General features: G+C 36.9%; 1 protein-coding gene across 1 annotated transcript in view; it reads right to left on the bottom strand.

Moving 5' to 3' along the window:
* Nucleotides 1–7,960: 7,960 nt before the first annotated feature.
* LOC125030505 (zinc finger protein ZFP2-like) overlaps nucleotides 7,961–10,000 on the bottom strand; it is a 2,731-nt gene continuing 691 nt past the window's right edge. The window contains exon 1 of the mRNA XM_047620559.1: nucleotides 7,961–10,000. This exon is cut by the window's right edge and continues 691 nt beyond it. Coding sequence (XP_047476515.1) covers nucleotides 8,477–10,000 — 1,524 coding nt within the window. The 3' untranslated portion in view covers nucleotides 7,961–8,476.

Genomic DNA, 10,000 nt, shown 5'->3' with positions numbered 1-10,000 from the left:
GTTATCACTATCATCATTATCATTGTTATCACTATCCTCATTATCATAATTACTATCATCTTAGTTCACATCCAACACAAGGCACCAATTTACTGTACAAATGACCTCCTGATCATGACCCTAATCTAAGGGACTTCGGACGTGTTCTCGATAAGCCTTCCGTAGGCCCATTGTGTCTCTGAAGTTTGATAAGTATCTGTGGATTAACATAACTGCTCATCATAGGCTGAATTTGTTTGATTTGAGTGTGGTTTATATCGATAAGTATATCTATATTTGTGTGTATATGTATATCTGTATATATCTATATATCTATCTGTTTAACTACCTAACTGCATATATATCTGTCTATCTATACATACATATACATATATAATAATAAATAAAAAAAATATGCATGCATATATCTATCTATATATCTGTCTATCTATCTATCTATATATATATATATATATATATACATATACATACATATATATTTAAGTGTGTGTGTGTGTGTGTGTGTGTGTGTGTGTGTGTGTGTGTGTGTGTGTGTGTGTGTGTGTGTGTGTGAGTATGTATGTATACATATATATATATATATATATATATATATATACAGAGAGAGAGAGAGAGAGAGAGAGAGAGAGAGAGAGAGAGAGAGAGAGAGAGAGAGAGAGAGAGAGAGAGAGAGAGAGAGAGAGTGTGTGTATGTGTGTGAGTGAGTGAGTGAGTACACACACACACACACACACACACACACACATATATATATAAATGAATAAATAAATATACATGTATATATATTTATATTTATATATGTATGTAATCCACACACATCCACATGTGTGTATGTGTGTGAATGTGTATATATGTGAGTGACAGATGGGGCATATTCTGCAGATAAGTGGAGTACTACCGTGGGCCGAAGTATTTGACCTTGTACAGATAGAAAAGGCCCATCGAATATGCAGATTAAAGCGATAAGAGAACTCGCCAGAACCAAGGGCGCCCAAAGGGTGAACTCACCAGAACAACCCTCCAAATCTACTAAATTACTTGTGTGACGAAATCAGGCGTCTGTGTCACGGTCACCTACGGGTAGAGAGCGACCGAAAACAGATGGCATTTTGAACAAAGCCTTAGGTTTAAACGATCTTTGAACATCGCTTGCTGAAGAACATAATTTGGCATTGGAGAGATTATATACTTAGTGGAATTTAGAACGAGCAGAAAAATACATCAAGACTGATGCTTTCCGACAAGCACTATCAACCTCATTCGAAACTATATTGGAAAATTATTCCTCATCGAAAATGGTCATCAATTAGAATGGTATTCAAATTCTAAGGCATATCTAGTTGATTCACTTGTGAGTCATGAACCCCAATACACTTTTTTTTGCAGGAAATGATCAAAAGGCGTTACAAATAAAACAAAAAATAGGCCATTTTAATGCCAGAGAAAAATTAGAAAAATCTACCACTGCGTCACGTACGTCACAGAAGATCTTGGATCATAACTGGCAAGGTCTAATGAACTGAATAAGTGTATAACCACTTACCGTCTTCACAACTTACGTTTATTTCCGCATACAGTGCACACACAAGACTAGATATTTACCCATGACTGGTATAAACATTGTTTTTTTCTTTCTTTATCTTTTCATTTGTGGTTACGCATTCCTTTGACAGTTTTCCGTAGACATACACGAAATTCTCAGTTATGTTTTAATTGCCCTGTAATTATTGAACTTTCATATATCTTACAGTCTTCTTTCTTTTTTCTTCTTCCAGGGAATAAATCCATAGCTTAAGGCCGCGGCCGAAGTGGGGAGGTTATGAATGAGGTATGTAATTTCAGACAACAAATGCAGTCTTAATATTCCACTTTTAGCACGAAAGGAGCAAGGTAGGGTTAGAAAAACCATAGCTACTAGAATCTAACTAAAGGTGATACTTCTGATTTTAAAATCCGCATGAGTAACGTACCTCAAGTATTCAAAAACAGACAAAAATAACGAAGGTATACAGTTGAAAAAAGGGTATATTACATATTCTATGAATCATTCCATAATTGAGAAACTGGACATAGTGGAATCAAGGAATGTTCTCTCAAACCAGTTTTTAATGAAAAAGAGGCGAAACATGAAATAAGATCTAAAAGAGGTGAAGTGAGGAAAGCTAAATAAAATAATGAATACGGAAATTAGGGAGAGAGAAGAAAAAAAAAATGTAAAGAGGAGAGAACGAGACTTGATGAAAAAGCAAGTCGTTTTAAGCCCGCAAAGTAGGTAAATAGGAGCCAGACAAATAATTAAGAACAAATAGTGTAATTAAAACATAAATACAACATGGGCTAAAACATACTCTTAAACGCTTTTTGTTTAATTACATTAAAACCATTATATACGGTTTATAGGACTACAAGAGGTCCGACTTACGGAATATACATACATATGGACATTCACATACACAGGAATAAATGCATTTGTATACATGTACAAGTAGATAGCTACACAAATAGATAGATAGTTAGAAATGCGTTTATTTGTTTGCATGCCCTTATGTACGAATAATCATTAGGTTGGGGACTCTCGCAATTTTAACAAACCGGTGAGTAAATAAATAAGAAAATTCTAATTTATAATAAATATATATCAATAACAGGTACAGAACTCTTAAAAAATGCAACGGATTGAAAAACCTCACAAAAGACGCTTCAGACGACATTCAACTCAAGATTAGCAAAACATTGATCAATCTGTTTAACTGTTTAACTGTCACTCATTAAATTGACAATGTAACTTATAGAAATTATTCACAATTTTTTATCCAAGAATCAGCCAAGAGTACAGGCAGGCTCTAGATAAGGACTGTCTGCTATAGATAACTCCTATACTATGACCCAATCCCCTGGAAAGACAACTTGAATTTTAAAAAGGGCCTTGGCCTCGGTGATTCTGAGAAAACTGCCAAAGAGGTAGTAACATTCTTAATATACTGCTACTGGAAACTTTATATAATAAGCCTACATGTTTTATCAGGATGCATGCTTGATACAAATTGAATTAATCATTATAGGAGTACGATAAGAAGTTACTATTTCAACCGTGATATCTATTACTTACCTGCAAACGAAGATCTGTGGTGGTATAATAAACTATGTATAATGGTATTATAAAGATACAGGAAAAGCAGGTCGATTTTACGTACATTGAGAAAATGATAAGACAAAATTATAAAAAAAAAAAAAAAAAAAAAAAAAAAAATCCATGTTGATGTTATATAAGAGGGAATATGATATATGGAAAATTTAATATTACGTGTAAAGTTGATAAAGTTGATCATTATCTTCACATGAGTAAAAATAATAATAATAATAATAAGATTAGATAAACCAAACAAAATCAAGGAACAATTTGAAGAATTTCGAGTGGTTGGAAAGTTTTCGGTAAAGTGGTGATCAATATAAAAAAGGTCACAGCACTTTCAAGACTGTTCCCAGTTTTCATGACATTTTGAAGGTGGCCGATTTTCTCTCGTTTTTTTTTTGTTAATTAATTATTTATTCATTCATTTTTATCCAAAGTAAATACTGCTTAAACCATAAATTTTATGGCTTAAGTTATTGGGTGTGGGCTGCTTGCAGCTTACTTGCAGCGTTTGATACAGTGCATCGCGAATCACTCTGGGAGATCCTGAGACTAGGAGGAATTCCAACAAGGATTATTGGATTAACAGCAAGCCTGTATACAGGCACTGAAATTGCTGTAAAGTGTGGTGGGGGCCTGTCGAGCTTCTTGCTTGTTATTTCAAGCACCAAGGTCACTGTGGAACAACTCTGGGCAATATTAAGGTTACCGACCTTGACTTTACTGATGTTGCTATTCTAACTGAGTCTCTGGAAACCCTAGTGGCGGCTCTTGATGCATTTAGCAGGGAAGCCCCTGGAACTAGAGGTCTCATGGACCAAGACCAAGATCTAGGACTTTGGGGGCCTGCTAGATGATCCGGTACGTGCTTGCGGTGAGAACAACGAGGTCGCAGAGAGCTTTATATACCTCGGTAGTGCAGTTCATGACTCCGGGCTGTCAGATCTGGAAGTCAGTAGACAGATTGGCCTGGCAACAACGGTCATGAAATCTCTCGACAAGAGTATTTATAGATGCCGGTACCTGTGCAAAAGGGTCTCCAAGGCCGTGATACTGCCAGTTTTACTATACTGTAGTGAAACCTGGACGCTACAGTTGGTGGGACCATGTGTTCAACCAACGGTTGCACTGTGAGACTGGTACAGGAGCTGTTTCTTGCTAAATCAGCGAGCGCCAACTCAGGCTATATGGTCACCTGGCTCGTTTCCCACAGGATGATCCTGCCCACCAGGGTGTCTCTGTTCGAGACAACCCTGGGTGGAGGAGGCCTGTGGGACGACCGAGGAAGTCGTGGCTTGGGCGGATCGATCAAACCTGTCGTGAAGAGCTAGAAGTGGGCCGGGCCCCTGCCTAGCGGTTTGCTATGTGAGACCCTCGTAGGTAGAAACGAAGGGTGGATGTGGCTATGCGCCCCCGCGGGCGTTAGCACCCAGGTGATGATGATGATGAATGGGTTAAACCAAAGGCTGGTTCTCAGGTGGGCCACGGACATCAAGTAAGACACACACACACACACACACACACACACACACACACACACACACACACACACACACACACACACACACTATCATATATGTGTGTGTGTGTGTGTGTGTGTGTGTGTGTGTGTGTGTGTGTGTGTGTGTGTGTGTGTGTGTGTGTGTGTGTGTGTGTGTGCGCGCTCGCGTGTGTGTGCGTTCCCCCTTCATCCCTTCTCTCAGTGCCTCATTCTTCGTTATCGTTTTCCACCCATCCACCACGCCGTCCATCCACACTCCTCGAAATCAACCTTTTCCTCTCCTCCCATCCAGCTTACCTTGGGTCGTTCGGTTTGGCTCACTGTGTCTCATCACGTGACCACAGTTCTCACCTTCTCTGACTACCACAATTAACAACCATTTCCTTTCTTCCTCCACCATCCCCAACACTATTTCGTTGGCGATTCTCTTTCTCCAACGCGTTTAGTGTTCATCTGTCGCAAGTCTTTTATGTTGTGATAAATTTTGCGGTTTGATAATAAATTTCCTCATCACGTTGATTTCCTTTCTTTCTTTCTTTTTTCAGTCATTATTATTATTTTGCTTGACTCTTTCTCATCTTAGGTGATCTTTGTGTCCATGTAGGTAACGTTTTTTCGTTTTTTTTGTTTGTGTATGTTTCAGTTTCTCATGTGAGCTTTATTGCTCGTGGCGATTTTGAAACTACGATTGCTATCTTTTTCAATCTGAGACTACAATTATTCACACTCACTTTACCGTTGTACACAAAGAGCTGGGGACCTCTGTAGTTAACACTGTTTTCATTTTTTTCATCCTGTCATCTTTAACCGATGAGTACACCATTATCATCAATTTCTGCATCTCTTATACTTTCTGTATTGATATGAAACAGGAATGGCGATACAACGCAAGCTTGTCATACCCTGTTAATACCAATCTAATCAGTTTATGCTAATTCCAGATTTAATGCTGATCTTGGCTCTGTGGTCATTTTGCTAATATTTATCAGTTTTAATACTATAATAAGAATTTGTGATGTTGAACCCGGTCAAAATCATGCCAAAAGCGACGAAGCACACATACACATCTTTCAGAACAGATCTGAACTTAAATGGTGCGGAGAGCAGAAATGTTTTCCCTTGTACCATTTCCCCTTTTAAATGAAAATTGCTAATTCAGTCATTTCGATGCCCAGCTCTTTATTTATCCCCATTTTATTGATTTTCAGCAACTTCATAAAAACTACCATTAGATTGTTTTAAAGTCTTGACATATAATGGTATAAAGTTACTGTACGGTATATATCAATGAATCATTCTAGCAGTCGTTTTTTCCCTTCCCAAATCTTAGAAGACTTCTGGGATTCCATGACCATCCTCTCCCGCCGCTCGCTGCTTCGATTCCCGTGTTGTTCATGACGCCATAAAAATGTTCATGAACTGTCGTATTTCTTCTTACCATGCTTTTGGTATTGTTCGCGGAAAGAGAGGTCTTTCTGCCATCTATTATTCAGTTCTTCGTCTCTGTAGCATAATTTACGATCCCTACTGTACTTCTTATTAATCCCAGCAATGTCTCTTACTCTCTAATACACTACTTTTATATGCGTTCATTGTTCGTCCAGCCTCTTCTCTTTTGGTTCAATATATATATATATATGTTTTAATTTCCTTGTGTACTTTCTCTTTTCGTGACTTCACATACACACGCGCGCGCGCTCGAAGGAGTAGCTGAGTTTGCATCATTCGTTGGGTGTTGCGATGTCAGGAAAAAAGTTTATGAACCTTGACTTCACTTGAAAAGGGAATATTTTTGCTTATTTATTGTTATTATCATTATTTTCTTATGCCAGCCAATAATTACTGTCAATAATAAAAATAATGATAGATTCCTAATTCTAGTGAAAATAATGATAATAATAATGAAAACAATGTTAATAATAATAATGAAAATAATGATAATAATAATAATGAAAATAATTATAATAATAATGAAAATAATGTTAATAATAATGAAAATAATGATAATAATAATGAAAATAATGATAATAATAATAATGAAAATAATGATTAACAAAAATGAAAATAATAATAATAATGATAATTATATAATAATAAGCATAATAACAATAATAATAATGATAAAGATAATAACAATAACGATAATAATATTAATAACAATAATAATAATAATTGTGATAATAAATGTAATAATGGAAATAATAATAACAATAATAACACCAATAACATCTATGATAATGATGATGATAAAAGTAATGATAATGACAGCAAAAGCAACAGTGACAGTGCTACTTCTTATCAGCATTTTCTTATGAACAAGTGATAATAAATTGACTCGTCTTGTCTAAATCTTGTTGCTTCACCCATTAGCTGTGTAACGTGTAGTGGCTAGTATAGTTGAGCAAATTTTCTCAGGTAACGCTGGATACGTGGTCTTGTTATAACCATTGGGGCTTATCACTGCATATGATCATGCTGTTTACTGATGCATCATGTTTTCATTACTTTAAACTTTGTGAAGTTAGTAATTAGTTCGATTTCTTTTCTCTCAAGTTCCCTTTTCTTTCTAATTTTTACCTATCTCGACTTTAAATTTGTTACGGTTTGCTTACTTGTCATCAATGTAGATAATTTTATGAGCGTTAACCCATTCGCCCCATGTGGCAAGAATACATGCCATGCCCACTGTAATACACATTTATTTATTGTATTTACATATAGATAGCTCTACAAGTTCTTGATCACCAAATAGCTACTTATTAGAAACTACCTATCTCACATGTTTACCCTTTTCTTTCCCTTTAAGAAAGGGTCTTTTGTATCATTTCATTGCCTAAAATATTTTAATGACAAATTAATAATCATAACATCAATAATAATGATAACAGTATCGATAGCAATGGTATTAATTTTCCCGCCAATTCAAGGAATGGGGAAATCAGGATCGGTAACTAAGGCCTACTGATAGACTCCTTGCCGGCTGAGCACATGTGTAGCCATCTGTAACAAAATTTACCAAAAACTACAGCGGACAGAACATAAATACGGGGCGAATGGGTTAATCACTTTCTTGTAGACCAATGAGGTGTTTGCTACTCCTAACAGCATACCGAAGTAAACAAGGATATCATAGTGACATGAAGGATATTCTAACACTGATTTTTTAAAAATTGTAATCAAAAATATAATTATATTCTCTGCACCTGGATGGTGTCTCTAAATGTTTATTTCCTATTACTAAAAAAAAAAAAAAAAAAGAAAAGAAAAGAAAGAGAGAGTAAGAAAGAAGGAAATTCCTATTATATAAAGGACAACAATTTTTAAGGTCAATATTTCCATATTTTATTCATGACTAGTAATTCATGGAAGACAAATGTAACCAATGTATAAATATTTGAAACCCAAATATCCAACCAATTCCATGACATTTAAGGATCTTCATGTACTAGAATAAAAATAACAGCAAGTTGAAATAACATTAAAACAGAGCTTTACCTACCACTAGTATCACAGATGTACAATATTTATGGATACAAAACAAAGTTCAATATCTTTAAATGCTGTACTGTATCCAAGCATACAGCAGATGGCTAACATATGACTAAGAAATAACTAAGCATACAGTATGAAGTAATTATATCAAATTACATACTACAAATACATTTTGTAAAGGTAGTGTGGTTATTGTTTTTATTTCTGTTATCAAAGTAAGAAAATTTATAATATTCCAAAGGTGTTGTGATATGAGAACATTGTAGCATTTATGAAGAGTTTTGTGCCAAATGCATTTTTTAAAGACATATTCACCAAGAAAATTTAAGAGCTAGATAATAATATGGCACTCATTCTGTCTCAGCACCAAGAGGAGCCATTGCCTGGGTCATGTGACACTTCAGGTGCCGATTATAATTAGCTTTAGTAGTAAAAGCCTTTCCACAGGACTTGCACTGATGGGGCCTTTCACCTGTATGTGTGCGAAGGTGCAACTTATAATTATAACTTGAGGCAAAAGATCTGTCACAGAAAGTGCAGGTATGAGGCCTTAGCAATCTATGGGTTGTCCTTACATGATGATTGAGGTTGGAGCGATAATAGAAGGTTGCACTGCAGAGGGAGCAGGTGTGTGTTTTGGTTCCTGTATGACGATGCAGGTGGTCCTGAAGATCAGCTCGCCTAGCCAGAGTTTTGCCACACACAGGGCATACTGCTCCACCTTCACCTGTGTGGCTGGCCATGTGTGAAGCATAGCTAGATGGTGTTGACAAAGTCTGACCACAAACCTGACATGAATAAGTAGGTCTCTGACTGTTGTGTGTGGCTAGGTGAGCTTGAAGGCCAGATGCTTTGCTAAAGCCTCTGCCACAAATAGAGCAGTGATGGGCATAATGCCCTTCATGTTCAGCCAGGTGTCTGCGATAAACAGATTCCAAAGCAAAGCCTCTTCCACATATCTGACATCTATGACTGAACTGACCAGTACAGGTGTCATGGTGTGTTTGCATATTGCTACGGTGGCTGAAACTCCTTCCACAGTTCTCACAAACAAATGGTTTCTCTCCTGTATGAGTTCTCATATGCACTTTCAGGTTCCTGTTGTTTGCAAATATTTTGGAGCACACATTACATTTGTTTACTTTCTTTTTCTGTGTATGAGTTTTCATATGAGATATAAGAGCCTGGAGAGATGTACACTCTTTTGAGCACACTTTACAAGCCAAGCTGTCTTGTGTATGATCTTCCAGGTGTTTCTTGAGTTTAGCTTTCCTGAAGAATATATTATCACATAACTTACATGGGTATGTCTTGTGAAGCTGAACGTGTCTGGTAAGTGCCCTCTCAGAGCTGAATTTTTTACGACAGGTATCACAGCTAAAATGAAATGCATAAGCTTTATGCCTTCGTTCAATGTGTCTGACTAGTGCCTGCCGATTTGAAAACACCTGGTCACACTGACGACAAATCTGCAACTTTGCATGTTTTTTGCTTTTGACGTTCTTAGCCAACAGAGTAGGTTTGTGATATTCAGTTGCTTCCTCTACTTTTCTTGGCTCATCTTGAACAACAGTTGAGGACACAATTGGTGAGTTCTCAGCTTCGTTGCTTTCTGGTGTTTCAGCAATATATCCTTGACCACTTGTGTGCTCTTGGTTGTGGCTGTCCGGAGATTCGTCAATAACGTCTTGACTGTGGATTCCTATGTCGTCCTTCTGATGGCCGCCACTACCAACGGAGCCTATGTCCACTGACTCTGGGGAGGTGATCTGGCTGACTTCCGAGCTTGAGATTTTAGGCTCTTCTTCTTCCACCATCTCCGGGCACTCTTCCAGTTCCTCGTCATGAGACGTGTCTTTGATTGAGGCAGGAGG

The sequence above is a fragment of the Penaeus chinensis genome, chromosome 11 (assembly GCF_019202785.1).
Source record: "Penaeus chinensis breed Huanghai No. 1 chromosome 11, ASM1920278v2, whole genome shotgun sequence".
Taxonomy (NCBI): Eukaryota; Metazoa; Arthropoda; class Malacostraca; order Decapoda; family Penaeidae; genus Penaeus; species Penaeus chinensis.
The sequence above is the reverse complement of the archived record's forward strand: the minus strand, read 5'-3'. Positions and strand labels throughout refer to the sequence as shown.